The sequence below is a fragment of the Myotis myotis genome, unplaced genomic scaffold (assembly GCF_014108235.1).
Source record: "Myotis myotis isolate mMyoMyo1 unplaced genomic scaffold, mMyoMyo1.p scaffold_m19_p_2, whole genome shotgun sequence".
NCBI classification, from domain to species: domain Eukaryota; kingdom Metazoa; phylum Chordata; class Mammalia; order Chiroptera; family Vespertilionidae; genus Myotis; species Myotis myotis.
The window spans coordinates 196,577,478-196,594,673 of NW_023416324.1; the positions used below are offsets into that span (position 1 = coordinate 196,577,478).

Consider the following 17,196-nt stretch of genomic DNA (forward strand, 5'->3'; position numbering starts at 1 on the left):
TGTTATTCGTTTCAGGAAAATCCTTACAAATGTAAGGTTCTTCAGCACATATTACTCTAATTGCCAGACCAGGACCTAAAGTGAAGAGTAATAATTTAAAAAATTTGAAATTTTAATATAAAAATGTCACTACTCCCAAAATATAAAACCCTTCCAAAAATTAATATCCATGTGCCGTGCCACTTCAAGGTTTTTTTTTCCAATTTTACTGACTGGAAAATTTATTATTTTTTATATAGTTGATATATCACCATTGCAAATAGTTTCTATTGTGAGGATCAAATAAGACAGTATTTGTAAAATATGCAGCAAAATGCCTAGCATATTCCAGCACTCAAGAAATGTGAACTATTACTTTTTTTAAATTTCATTAAACCATTTTCTCAACTTATCACCAAATACTGAGAGCTAGAAACTAAAGTACAAAGCTTGCCCAAATTCAAGATCTCATTTAAAGAACAAGATTCTCAATCCCAACTTTAAACAAATACCACCTCTGTTTTTCTATATGACAAAATAACTATTTCATCTGACTATTTTTTATTTGCTCATAAATTAGTTCTTATGGCCTGTGCAAAGAAGTGGTTCAGCCATTCAGATAAATGAGCCATGGCAAAAGGATTTCAGAGAACCAAGTTTTAACCCTGTCTTCCATCATGGTATCATAGAAAGAATATACAAAATCCCAGCTCTGACACTGAAAATTGTGTGGCAATGTTATTAAAATATTTTGATGCCTTGGTTTTCTCATCTGATGGCAAAATGATATGTCATATAATTTTGGTATGGGATATTTAAATATAAATACAATGGAAAATAACTACTTAATAAAATGAAGTATACACACTAGACCAGGGGTCCTCAAACTACGGCCCGCGGGCCACATGCAAATACAAATATTGTATTTGTTCCCATTTTGTTTTTTTACTTCAAAATAAAATATGTGCAGTGTGCATAGGAATTTGTTCATAGTTTTTTTTTTAAACTATAGTCCGGCCCTCCAACGGTCTGAGGGCCAGTGAACTGGCCCCCTGTTTAAAAAGTTTGAGGACCCCTGCACTAGATACTAAAAAAGTGTTTATTCCCTACACACCTTTTTCTTTCTCTCGTTACATTTTCCTTGTGATAACAAATTCTTTCAAAATTGTCTGAATTGATTTTCTTCAACACGAAGGTCTAAGAACAAATCAAACAATTCAATTTTAATTTTACCTGGAAATGGATGCCGTGAAACTAACTCTTCTGGAAGTCCGAGTTCTCTGCCTAAAACTCTCACTTCATCTTTATGAAAATCTTTCAGAGGTTCTATTACTTTTCCCTATATAAGGGGGAAAAAACAATTAGTACAAATTAGTAACCAAAAACACATGGAAACAAAGGGTGTTAAATTATTGGCTTTCCCTATTGTCTTTTACCTCAGATTTAAAAATCAGTTTTTAAAACTTCGTTTCCTCCTGTATGCTTATAGGCATTAGATAAACATTTCAGTGATCTTATTTCTCTTTGAAACACAGTTTAAATATAACCCTTTTAAATATAAATAAATCAAAGCAAACCTTCCCCTATCTCTGATATAGTTTTTGTTAGAATACAAGGCAAATTAAATATATACTAGTGTTTCAAAATAAAAGTCTCCAAATGATGCCATCAAGAAAGTGAAAAGACAACACAGAAGGCAAATCATGTATCTTACAAAAGACTTGTAACTAGAATATATAAAGAACACTTACAATTCAATGAAAAGATAAACAAACCAATTTAAAAAGGGGTAAAATATCTGAATTGATATTTCTCCAAAGAAGATATACAAATAGCCAATAAGCACACGAAAAGGTATTTAGAATCATTAGCTATTAGGGAAATACAAAACAAAACTACAATGCGTTACCACTACACACTAAGATGCACAAAATAAAGAGACATAATTCACAGCCGTATGATAGCTACTATCAAAACAACAGAAAATAACAAGTGTTCGCAAGGTGTAGAGAAATTAGAACTCTTGGCATTGTTAATGGGAATGTAAGATGGTATAACCACTATGAAAACATGAAGAAAACCTCAAAATATTAAAAATAGAACTACATGATCTTGCCCAGACAGAGTGGCTCAGTTGGTTGACCAATGTCCCATGCACCAAGAGTTCACCAGTTTGATTCCTAGTCAGGACACATGCCTCGGTTGCAAGCTCGATCCCCACTTGGGAGCATGCAGGAGAGCAGCCGATCAATGTTTCTTTTCTCTCTTCTCTCTCTCTCTCTCTCTCTCTCTCCCTCTCTCTTTCCCTCTTTTTTTTTCTTCAAAAAATATTAATGAAACATTTAAAAAAAAAAACTACATGATCTAGCAATCCCACTTCTTGGTATATATCTAAAAGAACTGAAAGCAGGATCTACAAGAGATATGTGCAAACCCAGATTCATAGTATAATTTACAATAGCCAAAAGTGGAAGTAACCAAAATGTCCACTGACAGATCGATGGATAAACAAAATGTGTATAGACATACAACAGAATATTATTCAGCCTTAAGAAGGACATCTTAACATGGATTAACCTTGAGGACCTATGGTAAGTGAAATAAGCTAGTCACAAAATGATTTTACTTATATAAGCTATCTGAAGTAGAGAAATTCACTGAAACAAAGTAGAATGGTGGTTATCAGAGGTTAGGGCACTGATGGCGAACCTATGACACGCGTGTCAGAGGTGACCCGCGAACTCATTTTTTTGGTTGATTTTTCTTTGTTAAATGGCATTTAAATATATAAATATAAAAAATATAAATCTTTTCTATAATATAGTTGCAAATACCAAAAAATTTCTATATGTGACACGGCACCAGAGTTAAGTTAGGGTTTTTCAAAATGCTGACACGCCGAGCTCAAAAGGTTTGCCATCACTGGGTTAGGGAGAAGGAGAAAACAGTAGCTGTTGTTCAATAGGTATAGAGCATTTCAATTTTGCAACATGAAAAATTATAGAAATCTGTTTCACAACAATGCAAATACACCTAACACTACTGGAACTGTACACTTAAAAATGGTTAAGGGGGGAGGAAAGAGGCTTTATGGGAAAGTTTGCATAAGTTTTTACCTACCTCTTCTCTCAACTTTCTGATAAGCTCTGTGTCATTGTGATGGGTCTTGATGAGTTCAGCTTTGCCACTTGCAACAAGGGATGCACTTTCAATTAGATCAGGCCGTAAAGTACCTTGGGCAAGGAAAACCTCCTCAGGTTTCAGGTTCATTTCTCCAATTACTTCATTGGCAATCTATAACCAACAGGAGTAAAAAACCCTTTAAAAGATGACTCTTTTAAAAAGACAGCAAAATTTTATACTTTCAGCTAAATTTCTCAAAGTCCTTGGGCAATACTGACAGGATGAAATCTACCAACTCCTAAAATAAACTCCTTTAACAACATATGTTCTTTAAAGAACATGCTTTAACATGATTCAAAAAGGTATGCAAACATTCCCCCTATTTAAAAGCTAAAAACCAGTCACTGAAATACTAAAAGTCTAATATCAATTGAAAATACCTATTCTTAAAATAGTTAAATCAAATCAATAGCAAAACATAAGTATACATGTTTTTAAAATATAAAACAATTTATACTCTTGGTCTATATAGTAGTAATATACAGTAAAACGCTTATTCAAAAATAAAATAAAAATTAGCAAATTTGGTTACTTGATATAATGGCAAGAAAAAACAAATACTAAAATTCACATTGAAAACACTACACATTGAGGATATTAAAAAGGTACCTTGCCCTAGCCGGTCTGGCTCAGTGGATAGAGTGTCGGCCTACGGACTGAAGAGTCCCAGGTTCGATTCCGGTCAAGGGCATGTACCTTGGTGGCGGGCACATCCCCAGAGAAGGGTGTGCAGGAGGCAGCTGGTCGATGTTTCTCTCTCATTGATGTTTCTAACTCTCTATCCCTCTCCCTTCCTCTCTGTAAAAAAATCAATAAAATATATATATATATATATATATATAAAAAAAAAGGTACCTTAACAAAAGTATCCCCAATGATTTTTCTTTTCTCCTCAGGACTTGTTGTCATATTTAACGTTTTGCTGATTCTTTTTCGTGGAGTTCTATCTTCATCTGATATCGGTAGAGTTGTTGTTCCATTGTAGAAAGAATGAGCAGCATTTATCACTGGGCGAGGGAGCAGAAACATGTTTTAATCTTTTTAAAAAAGATTTTTAAATATCATACTAACAAATCAAACTACAGAAATAAAAGCAAAATGGGTCCTTTTATCTCCCATTAATTTGCCTACACATTCCAGAACAATCAATATATGATTAATAGAGTCTACAGATGCACTCATTAATTTTGTTTTGTGAATCCTGTGACATTTAATGATCTAGGCCAGTGGTCGGCAAACCACGGCTCAGCAAACCACGGCTCGCGAGCCACATGCGGCTCTTTGGCCCCTTGAATGTGGCTCTTCCACAAAATACCGGCTCTTCCACAAAATACCGACTTCTGCGCATGGACCACGAAGTTTTCATCGCACTGTACATGCGCGCCCGCACGTGGTGTTTTGTAGAAGAGCCACACTCAAGGGGCCAAAAAGCTGCATGTGGCTCGTGAGCCACAGTTTGCCAACCACGGATCTAGGCTCATGATAGCATAAATTATGCTGGTTGTTTTTCCCCTACTCAGTGCGCCACCAGAACAACAGGCAAAATTAACAGCAGAAAATCATGGCTCCAAGGAAATTAAAAGCAATAGTTCATGTACAGTGATCGTAAGTTCTCAGAACTACATAGACTAGTCTCTTGAAAAACTGATGTTTATGAACATACATTTAGTGATCCTTGACTGTCCATTTATATTTAAGAACAAGGTATTCAAAAACTGACTAAGATCTCTATCTATATATATAAAAGCCTAAGCAACCGAATGACTGGTCAACCCGTCGCTTTGACGCGCACTAACCACCAGTGGGCAGACACTCAACGCAGGAGCTGACCCCTGGTGGTCACTGTGCTCCCACAGCAGGAGTGCCACTCAGCAGACTGACGGATGCCAGACGCAGGGCTCACAGCTGGCGAGCGCTGCTGTGGCGGAGCGAGCCTCTCCCGATCGGGACTGACTGGGCGCGAGCCCACAGCAGGCAGGAGCGGCAGGCGGTGTTGGACTGCTGGTTTCAGCCCAATCCTCACAGGCCATGCCAAGGGACCTCACTAGTGCACGTATACACCAGGCCTCTAGTCTATATATATAAAAGCCTAAGTGACCGAACGACAGGTCGACCGGTCAATGACGCTCACAACCACCAGGGGGAAGACGCTCAATGCAGGAGCTACTCCCTGATGGTCAGTGTGCAGCGGGAGTGCCGCTCAGCTGACTGCCGAGTGTCGGACACCGGGCTCACGGCTGGCAAGCCCAGCTACAGTGGCACGAGCCTCTCCCGCCTCCACAGTAGCACTGCCAAGCTGCAACGGAGGCAGGCACAGTGGGGCCTGGTTAAGTGGAAGCAGGAGCGGCACAGTGCCTGGCCCGGGCTCGGGCTTCTCTCCAGCTACCTGCCACTTTGTGCACTACTACATCCCCCAAGGGGTCCCAGATTGCAAGAGGGCACAGGCCAGCTGAGGGACCCAACCAGTGCATGAATCCATGCACCAGGCCTTTAGTTTGGTAATAAGAACAGCTGGTGTGCTTCTCTGTAAGATGACAAGGCAGCTTGCTTTTTTATTGGGAGACCAACAGTGAATTTGTGGATCTTTCTCTTAAGTTCTTTACTCCAGAGAAGACACCTCCAATCTCCTGCCTATCGGCAGGCAGTAGTGGTGGGGTGATAGAGTCACTATTCAGTACATGCATTTCTACTTAATCCTACTGTTTTTAATGTAAAATCTTACTTTCACTCTCAACTATGCCTGGCATTATTAATTTGCCAAAGTCCAAAGCCTCTCCTCATTAGCCTCTCTATAGAGAATGAATCCAGTCTTCTGATGGGGAGGGACAACAGCAATTTGTTCCCATGTTAAGGAAAAGAATCTGCTTCCCAGATTTCCAACCAATCCATTTTAGGCTCACCCAGAGAACCAGGACCCACAAGGAAGCCAATCCTTCTAATTACTGAGCCTCCCCAGAAGTCTTGCTTTTGTTGGCTTTCTCCCCTCATCCTCACACCAAGGTTTTGGAGTCCTCCATTCTACTATGTCAGTTACCAGGAACAATGCAGTTTTTGTGGGGCTAAAAATTTTTATAATTTAGAAGCTCCTTTCAAGAAATAGAATTGAGCCCTGGCTCAGTGGTCGACAAACTGCGGCTTGTGAGCCACATGCGACTCTTTGGCCCCTTGAGTGTGGCTCTTCCACAAAACACCACGTGCAGGCGCGCACGTACAGTGCGATGGAAACTTCGTGGCCCATGTGCAGAAGTAGGTATTTTGTGGAAGAGCCACACTCAAGGGGCCAAAGACTGGCATGTGGCTCACGAGCCGCAGTTTGCCGACCACTGCCCTAGCTGGTTTGGCTCAGTGGATACAGCGTTGGCCTGTGGACTGAAGGGTCGTCCCAGGTTTGATTCCAGTCAAGGGCACATGCCCAGGTTGCAGGCTTGATCCCCAGTAGGGGGCATGCAGGAGGCAGCCGATCAATGATTCTCATCACTGATGTTTCTCCCTCTCTCTCTCTCCCCTTTCCTCTCTGAAATCAATAAAAAAATAACAAACTAGAAAAAAAAAAAAAAAACAGGAGGGTTAATACATAAAAAAAGAAATAGAATTGACAAATTAAGTATTTAAAAAGATCACAAGGCAAACATGAACTATAAAAAACATATGTACAGGCATATCTCGCTTTGTGCTTCACTTTATTGCTTCTCCCAGATGTTGCTTTGTTTTTTACAAATTGAAAGCAAGACCCACCACTAGCAATATACCTTATTCAACTTTTTCTTAGCCTAACCCCAAAATGCCCACAGCTACTCAACCACCAAAAACAAAGGGCAAGCTAGAGAAAAGAGTGTTAACTTAATTAACTATAAGTTATTAAAATTTCTTACTTTGTAAATTTCATAAAAATATATGACCATCTGAAGATAATACTAGGGACCCTCCCAGGATTTTGGAAAAGGTTTGACTTGTAAAGGGTCATGAAGTTTAAACTTTATTAGCTTAGAGATAATCTGCTTTATCCATCTGCTTTCCACCTTCCAACATTTTGTTGAAACCATTAGCCCCATATTCCCTTCTCTGTTCTTTGTCCTTGTGGCATTACACTTGTTTTATACCCATACTGTCATTTTAGTGAAGCTTTGAAAGGAGAAATAGACTCATCTTCACAACATGTTTAATTACAAGTCTTTATTTTATATTCAATTTTTGGGCAATGATTTCAAATAACTCAGTAATGTATATGGTTTACATCATTAAACTACTGACATGACTTCACTATAACTAGTGATTGCATCTTGTTGGTTTTGGTTTTTGTTTTTAAAGAAAAGATTTCCACAAATGTAAATGCAGTTATGGCCTAAGAAGTTGATTAGTGGCCTTTAAAAAAAGTGACTGCATACTTTTCAGTCTTCTTCTTCATATAAGCCTTACTGTTTGTAAAATAATCTGTACAGACATACCTTTATAGGAAGGCTTAGGTATTCTCATGCATAAATAATATTATGGATGGGAAAAGATAACTTAAAAAAAGGAACAGAATGAGTAAAAGAAAATGACAGCTGGAAAATGGTAGGTTTTGATCTATATATAACATTAGGAGTAAGCAAAAGTTTTAAAATTTATACTGGAATCCCTCCTGAACTAGAAATAATTATAAAAATAAAAATAAATATTTTCAACCCTGAGATTACTGGGAAAACTGAACTTTAAGGTTAAGACAATGTGCTTACTTAAACCACAGGCTAGATTTAATTAAACAAGTTCTGACATGCAAATTAACTTTTCTGGGAGTCATCAATACCTTTGACCTGAATTCCAAGTTTTTTGAGGGCCTCTTCTACAGACTGGCTTTCTCGTTTTCTCATAAAGCCATTATCAATGTGCACAGCAATGATTTGATCTTGGTTCAAAGCACGATTCAGCAAAGCTGTACAAACTGTTGAGTCTACTCCACCACTGAGTAAAACCTATAGGGTGAAATGTAAAAGATCAAATTGATTAAAATAAGCAAAAAGGAAATAAAAACTATCAGCTTAAATCGTTACCTAAGACACTGTTACCAAAGGAATGTATGGTAAGCACTCTGAAACAGTGCAACTCTCAAAGCGTATGAACCCAGTCAGCACTGAAGGGCTATAATGTTGAGGAAGCCAGCTCTGAGCTCCAATACTATTACATAAATTCGTAGACTTTCGGGTGTAAATTGCTTACCAAAACTTTTGATGTGCCTACTTTCTCTTTGATCTCTCGAATGCACTCCAGTTCTCTGTTCTGCACAGTGAAGGTCCCACTGCACCCAGCTATATCAAAGAGGAAGTTCTTCAATACTGCTTTCCCATTTTCTGTAAGGCCAACTTCAGGGTGGAACTGTACTCCATATAATTTTTTAGATTCATTTGCTATACCTTTAGAGAAAAAATAATCACAAATTAAATTTTTTTCATATTGAAAAGCCTCAACTAGTATTCACAATAATTCTTAATAATTTCTTCCCCAATAAATGTGAAAATTGGTATGAGTTAGCTGGATTTTTAGCAACAGGAAAAAATAATAAAAATTCTAACATCATGATCTTTCTTTATAAAAGTTTTTCCTTATGCAGCAATAAGTGAACTATGTGATAATAAAATAAGTCCTATAGAGATTATTTCACAGTAACCTCACTTCTCCACCTAGATTACTTCAATTGTCTTGACTAATAAATGCAGTAACTCAATTTTGGTTCTTGGACCCATATGGCTTTCATCTAGAATGTGCAGGTACCAATTTTCTCTCTGAGAAGAACCTCATATATTAGACCAGATAAAATACTTCAAGTGTACCATTAACCACAAATAAATATAACTTCACTAACTGGGCTAATGTGCTTCTGACAATTCTGATTAACTACTAGGCAGCAGATGTTAGACTAGATATTTCACATGTGCATGTATTACCCATTTATGGTTCTGAGATATCAAGAAACTTGCCTGAACTCACAACTAGTTACGTAGTTAAAAACAGGCCTGGAGGACTCCCAAATTCATACTCATTCTACTATACCAAAGTACCTCACACTTTCTTTACTTGGCTTCGAAGACACCACTTACTCTATTCACTTAATTATTTCATTGTCTGCTCCTTCTGAATCTTTTGTTAGTTCCTCTTCGTCTTATCCCTCTCCATACAGGCAAGTTGCCCACTACTCAGCCTTAAATCTCTTCTCTGTACATTCTGAGTGATCTCACTCTCATGACCTTAAATTCTACCCAAACCCTTGTTGGTACACTCCCAAATTTGTGCCTCCAGTCTAGTTCCCTCCTCTCCAGTCCAGACTCATATATACAACTGTCTACTCATACCTTCATTTCAATTTTTAATAAGGCATCTTTAATTAAATATGCAAACCCAAACTTATGCAATCTTCCCCATCAGGTAAACAGAAACGCCATCCTTGGGCTGCTCAGGCCGAAAAATTTGGGAGTTAAACTTGACCTTACCCTCATTCCCCAACTCCACATGCAAGCCCAAAAAGTATATCCTCTCCCTTCAAAACATGTCAGAATCCAGTCTAACTTCTGTTTCCAATTTGGAATGTAAAAAGCTGGAAGATGCCACTATGTCCTAACAAGAAGTAAAAAGCTGATTACTGCCCTTAGAGAGACTGACGGTGAATACAGAGAATGACAATTTAACATAGCAGAAATCCATGGGTACAAACTGCTGATGTGGGAAACCTGAACACAATTGATGAATTGCTAGAGGCTCAGCAAGAACAAATCTGAGAGACAAAAACTCCAAAAGAACCCAGTCATCGGGGCACCCCACAATTTTGTGAATTTTATGGCCAGCAGGATTTGGTAAATTTTTCCTAGAAAGGACCGGAGTAAGTTAGCCTTTGCAGGCCCTACTGTCACTAAAGCAACTAAAAGCATCAATAGACAATACCTTAAGTAATGGATGCTGCTGTGTTCCAATAAAACTTTAGTTATGAATACTGATATCTGAATTTCATTTAATTTTCACATTATAAAATATTCTCTTAATTTTTTTCCAACCATTTGAAAACATAAAAACCATTCTTAGCTTGCAGGTTATAAAAAACAGGCAGTGAGCCCGATTTGGCAGGAGGCTGTAGTTTGCTGATTCCTTGACTACAGGACAAAGTCCCAAGTTCCTTATATTAAACCAAGAGTTGTCATTAAATGGCCACTGTCTAATTAATTTTACTTCTCATCTCCCTTTCATTCTCTACTCCAGCCATGCAAGCTAGCGTGATTACCAAAATAAACCATGTTCTCACCCTAGGTCTATGCAAAAAACCTGAAAGTATCAACAACAAAAAACACTCCTGAATAATAAATGATTAGAGCAGGACTGTAGGATACCAAAAGTTCATTGCTTTCTTATACACCAGCAATGAAGAAGTAGAATTTGAAATTTAAAACACAAAATAATTAACTCACTCACAAAAATGAAATACTTAGGTATATTAGTTAGGTATAATCTAACAAAATATGTACAAGATCTCTATGAGAACCCAATTACTCCCTACCGCTTCCATCTCTACTACACTGTTCCTTACACCATTCTCTCCTTTCCCAATTACTACCATAGATTTCTACTGAGTCTCCCTGCTTCCACATTTGACTTTGTCTCTTTTCTTCTCATTATAGCCACGATAATCCTGAAATTAGATCACATATCTCCTTAAACCCACCTCACTATAAGTAAAGCAAATGGTTTCATAATGGCCTCAAAGGTCCTATGTTCTGGTCCCCATAACCTCTTTGCCTCAACTGCTAACACTCTCCCCCATGTTTACTCCACTCCAACCAGTCTCCTTGCTGTTCCTCAAACATGGTCCTATCCCAGAAGCTTTGTACTGCTCTTTCCTTTCTCCCCAAATATCCAGAAGGGCTTGTACTTCCTTCCTTCATGTCCACTATCATCTTACAGAAATACCTTCCCTGAAGATATAATAAAACAACCCTAATCACACATGTTCTGCAACACTGCTTTCTTTACCTACTTTTTCCATGCACTTCATAAACACTGACAACCAACATAGTCTGTATCATCTGTCTCTCCCCTCCACTAGAAAGTAAACAAATATTTTGTCCATTTTGTTCATTACTGTATCTTGGCACCTAGAACTGTGCATGGTAAATAGCAGATACTCAAATATTTGTTGAATGAATAAAAACACATAAGCCACCTACCACTGCTGATCTCTTATATGAAATAAAAACATGTCACTATGAAAACCATTCTTGATCATTCTTATGCTAATATATTAACCTGCTAAGTAACTGAGGGCAGTTTACTTAATTCATTTTAGCCATGACAAATCTTTTTTTTCAACTTATTATTTGGATATGGCATTTCAAACAAAAAACTTTATTAATTAACCCACTTTTTTCTTTTTTTCCAGAATTACTGGTAATTTATTTACATTATAGTTATCAAGTAAGCAAGTGATTACAAACAGCCAGAAAAGCAATTCCTCTTCTTCAAAAAAAAAAAACAGAACAAAAATGGTTTCAGAGTATGGGTTGACAAACTTTCAACAGAGAGCTAGATAGTAAAAATTTTAGGAATACACATGTACAGTCTCTTTTATTATAACCCTTTAATAATGTAAAAATAATTCTTAGTTCCATATAAAAAACAGGCGTACTTGCTGGATTTGACACAGAGGTCAGTTTGCCAACCCTGGTTCAGAGAAATCCTGTTTTGCAGCCATCCAAGATACATGCCTATGCATACCTAAGAAAGGCATTTTAAAAGGCAATTATAAACATAGCACCCTAGAAAAATGGACAGTTCCCAAATTTTTCCCGAGCTATAAAAGTATAGCTGCTGTTTTATATCTGAAAAACTTGTTAGGATAAACATTTTTAAAAGTATTTCAGAGCAAACCAGTGACTTCTAGATAAACCTTCCAATACTAAATTTCCTTCACAAATTAATGATTAATCCTATGACATTTATCTTTTAAAAATAAGAAAAAAATCAAAAACAGTATCTCATAAGAAACATATTTTAGATTCCTCAGATAAATTTTTTTAAATCTGCAAAATTTTATAATTTTCACCTGCCACGATGTTCCCAGAACGTGCCACAACCTTGAATCCATCAGCTACTTTGTCTACACTATCTCCATGAGTAAGCAAAACAATTTCTTCCTTCTGAAGGCCCCTAAACACACAAAAAGTAAAATATAACACATAAATGTTAATTAAAGACATGATTAATGGGTTCTTTTACTTTGTTTTTTTTTTCCCAGCTTTATTGAGATATAATTAACCTAAACATCGTGCAAGTTTAAGGTGCACAACATAATTATATATACAGTGAAATAACCACAGTAAGGTTAGTTAACACATCCATCACTTCAGTTACCATTTTTGTGTGTGTGTGGTGAGAACATTTAAGATCTACTCCTTAGCAACTTTCACTTATACAATACAGTGTTATAACTATAGTCACCATTGCTGTACATTAGCTCTCCAGAATTCATTCATCTTGTAACTGGGAGTTTGTTCTTTTACTTTAGAAATTCTAGTTTAATCAGGAAAATAAAAATAAGCACATAACAGTGCAACATTGCTGGAATTTAAATTTTTTCTATCCATTATTTTAAAAAGCCAATAAAAGAATATTAAATCTAGGTCAAAAATTGGCTTTACCCCAAACGTGGAAAAAAAAACAAAAAAGAAAGCAAGTGACTAACACTTAAATTTTCTGGTCTTTCAGAAAACTGAATGAAAACTCAGCAGTTTATGTGCTTTTTTTCAGTAAAGCAGAGATAAACAATTCTAGGAAGCTAGTGAACAGCTCATTCACCAATTTTAAAGTTATACACCAAATATATTATCATGTAGCAATAAAATCAGTTAATAAATTCACTGTATTAAAAAGACAGCATACCAGGTACAGGTATGCTCAATGCAGATAAAGTTAGGAGGGAGACAAAGCACATATTAAGAAATGAGTCCAACAAATGGGTGGCTTGCTAAGTAACAATAAGACTGTGGTGGGGAAAGGTATATAAATGCATTTGGTAGACGCAGGACAGTTTACAACGGTATCCATCTGCCACATCTAGCATACCTGTTAGAATCACACTCTACATCAAAGAGCGAAAAGGGAAAACTACAAATGTTGGAATCACAATATGCAATCCCAAATAGATGTCCAAGACTGCAAAGGTGCTTTTAAATTACATAATAAGTGCTTTCCTTATTCCTAGTGAACATCACCACCTCCTCTGCTGTCACTCAACTAGAAGACAGATACTATGACAATTACACCTTTGTCCAATACTGAATTACAGTCTCCAATTTTGAAGCATAACAATCACAACTTTAAATTAATCTACTCCTATTCTCATTCATCCAAAAATATCTGTCATACCTGAATAATGAGCATGTGTTATCCATGGTAATACTGAAGACTCCATCTTCTCTAACATTTTTTTTGTGCACAGTACCTCCAAATACTTTATTCATCATCTGTTCAAAGATAAAATAAATTAATGTTAATATAAATCAAAAGAAAATTAGCTATTTTCTTAATTACCCTAATTTCATAATTATATTCCTTGTTTTCAGGATATATTATGTCTGTGACCAAAAAATAAAAGGAGTTTGATAAATGTAGATACTTTGGCATTATTATATAATTATACAGTTAATTAAGAGACATAGTTATAAAACAAAACTAGATTAAAAATCTGACCTGAGGTTAATTTCTGTTCAATACCAGCAGATTTCCCATTTAGTGTACTTTAATTAATTCATCTGTTAAAAATAAGTTTCTCTAATACTTTCATCTGAGTTCAATTTAAAAAGTAATATGAGCTTAGAAAAGGCTATCGTAAACAACAGAAGATTAGTGGTATTAAAATTAGATATGTCTAAATTCCTCCAACCTGTTTAATCTGTGGTCCCAAAGGTACAGTCTGAAAGCTTGCAGAAGACTGTGCTATGGAGATGGGATAAGCAAAAAAACCTGGTCTTTCAATTAAACTCATTTGTTCAAACCCCATATCCTACAGACTTTTATTCCAAATGGCCTCTTCTTCCTGCCCTCCCTTGTGTCAATCAATCTTACTTACATTTACAAATGCCCAAACTCTCAACATCAAATAAATACAAACAAGATTTTTACAAACATTAAATTTGCATTGATATAATCATTACAATTCATCTTGATATGTCTGCTCCATAACAAGTGTCCTAAGATATCTGCCATAATAATGCATGATGCCAGTTGACCCAGACTCCATCAGAAAAGCAGGCAAATGCTACCTAAATGCTCATTCTTATAGTGCAGTGGCATATTCTTCAAAACCATCACCAAATGCTGCCCTCTATATTCTCCTCTTAGGCATTCACAATAAGCCTTCCTGCAATGAAAGTTTGGGTTAAGCCTTATTAGGAAAGAAACTTGCTAAACCTTGTTTAACCCTTTGTATGCCATAAGCATCTATAGACACAAGCTGGGATGGTTTCTGTTTTGGATGCATGACAGTTAACTGGTTAAACCCAACACAGGTATAACTCATTTTTATTGCGCTCACCACTTTATTGCTCTACACAGATTTTGCCTTTTTTTTTTTTAAACAAATTTAAGGCAAGAACTTCCACCAGCAAAAAGATTACAACTCGCTTTATTGCGGTGGCAAGAGGCTATAGTTTGCTGACTCCTTCACTATAGGACAAAGTACAAGTCCCTTATATTGAACAAAGACTTGTCATTAAATACCCACTGTCTAATTTCACCTCTTATCTTCCCCTTCATTCTCTACTCCAGCCATTCAAGCTGCATGATTACCAAAAGAGAACATGTTTTCACGTCTTTAGGTCTCTTCATAGTCCCAAGAGACTAACAAAGTATGTGGCTCAGAGCAGTCATTCAAATTTGCTGAGTGAAATCTGCTTCTATATACTCAAAGAACCTTTTGTCAATGAACCTCAAATTCGCAGTTCTTATACAAGACAGCTGAACAATCAAGATAACCAAAGCTGTTGGAATTCTATACAATTTTAAAGTCCATAAAGTTCCAAATTAAAGGCTTTTTATAAAGCCAATGGCTTGCAATAAAGTGTAAAGCTATATCACCTGTTCAGAGGCTTTCATACTTATTTTTGGTTCCTGACTATGCAATTTAAGGTTGAAAGTACAAGGAGTTAAGACCCTGACCAAGTAGCTCAGTTGGTTAGAACATCCTCCCCATAAGCGAAGGTTGTGGGTTCTATCTCCAGTCAGGGCACATACAAACAATCAACCAGCGAAAATATAAGTGGGTAGGGCAGCAAGTCTCTCTCTCTCTCTGAAATCAATAAACAAAAACAAAACAGTGGAACAACAAATTGATGTTTCTCCCTCCCTCTTTCTCTCTCTCTCTCTCCCTCCCTCTTTCTCTCTCTCTCCCTCAAATCAATATTTTTTTTTTAAAGTGCAAGGATTTGAACAATCAGCTAAGTGTGTGTTTGGGGGAGATGGGGATAATTTTATGTGTAATAAAGATAATTTACTATCTTATTAAATTTTTGTTTTAATATTCTATTTTAACTTAAAGAAATGGTTTTCAGCGTGGTTTCCTGAAAATCCCAAAGTCCTAAATGCCTCAAAGAAATCCCTATAGTACTCCAGATCTACCACCCCCATCAGATCAGCCCCTATTTTATCTATATTACATGTCAAAGCTTTACAATATTAGGTTTGGGAGGAAAACAAAGAAATTGTGTAAATAAAAACAATTTGACAAAACCTTGTGGAAGTGTGTAAAAAATCAAGTACTTGCAATAAAGATGTTTCTTAGAACTCTAAAAAAACAATTAAAAACCCAAATGAAATTATAAAGAATGAAAAACCACACAATCCAGAAACTATCTGCAATAAAGTCACAATCTGTAAAATTGTCTGCAATATACATAATTGGTGAAAATTTAGTATTCAACAAATACAAATGAATTTTTAAAAAACAAGTTAATAGAATATGGACAAAAATCATGTTTTACAGTAAAGCAGACACAACGGCAAATAAGCATACAAATTTTACAATAAACAAAATGAACACTAAGACTACAATGTGATCCTACTTAGTGCCTCCTCAGATAGAAAAATAAAAACAACAAAAAAATCTGACCATGTCAAGGATTGGCAGGGATATGGAGCACAAGAATTTTTATATACTGTTGAGGAAACGCAAATGGGGAAGAAGGGGGTGTGTTGAAGTTGGTGGAAGAGAGTGGGAATATCATTACTTAGTGAAGCTGAGACAGCATTTCAACTTATGGTTACCCTAGAGCAGCGGTTCTCAACCTGTGGGTCGCGACCCCTTTGGGGGTCAAACAACCCTTTTACAGGGGTCGCCTAAGACCATGGGAAAACACATATTGAATATATAATTACATATTGTTTTTGTGATTAATCACTATGCTTTAATTATGTTCAATTTGAAACAATGAAAATACATCCTGCATAGCAGATATTTACATTACGATTCATAACAGTATAAATTACAGTTATGAAGTAGCAACGAAAATAATTTTATGGTTGGGGGTCACCACAACATGAGGAACTGTATTAAAGGGTCGCGGCATTAGGAAGGTTGGGAACCACTGCCCTAGAGAAAAGTTTGTGTATGTACAACATAGAAAAAAAGTACAAAAATATTTATGGCAGTGCTGCCTGTAATAGCAAAAACTGGAAAAAACCCAGTAATACTAACAGTGGAATATATAATTAATCTGTGATATATTAAAACAATAAATTCAATAGTGGAAATAAATAACATACAATTAAAATGTATTAACACGGATGAATCTCAAAACCAAAGTTGAAAATAATACATGCAGTATGATTTCAATTATATTAAGGTCAGTAGGCAAATATATTACTTCACAATATAAACCTATGTGTAATAAAGTGTTACTCCTGGTGGGAGAAGAGAAGAATGTAGAGAGAGAAAAGTATAAAGGAAGTTTCAAAAGTTCTACTAATACTCTATTTATAATGCTAATTGGGGGTAAATTAGTAATAAAGATAAAAGGAGAA

At 36.3% G+C, this 17,196-nt stretch overlaps 1 protein-coding gene across 2 annotated transcripts in view; it reads right to left on the reverse strand.

Annotated features, from left to right (window-relative positions):
- The window catches only part of GMPS (guanine monophosphate synthase), a 57,985-nt gene that overhangs the window by 16,967 nt on the left and 23,822 nt on the right, over nucleotides 1-17,196 (reverse strand). For both annotated transcript variants that reach the window (XM_036347354.1, XM_036347353.1), the window contains exons 4-11: nucleotides 13,546-13,643; nucleotides 12,224-12,327; nucleotides 8,359-8,552; nucleotides 7,949-8,114; nucleotides 4,018-4,169; nucleotides 3,100-3,273; nucleotides 1,213-1,318; nucleotides 1-75 (exon numbers count right to left, since the gene is read on the reverse strand). The exon at nucleotides 1-75 is cut by the window's left edge and continues 41 nt beyond it. In XM_036347354.1, the coding sequence (XP_036203247.1) occupies nucleotides 1-75; nucleotides 1,213-1,318; nucleotides 3,100-3,273; nucleotides 4,018-4,169; nucleotides 7,949-8,114; nucleotides 8,359-8,552; nucleotides 12,224-12,327; nucleotides 13,546-13,643 (1,069 nt within the window). The remainder of the gene's footprint in view (nucleotides 76-1,212; nucleotides 1,319-3,099; nucleotides 3,274-4,017; nucleotides 4,170-7,948; nucleotides 8,115-8,358; nucleotides 8,553-12,223; nucleotides 12,328-13,545; nucleotides 13,644-17,196) is intronic.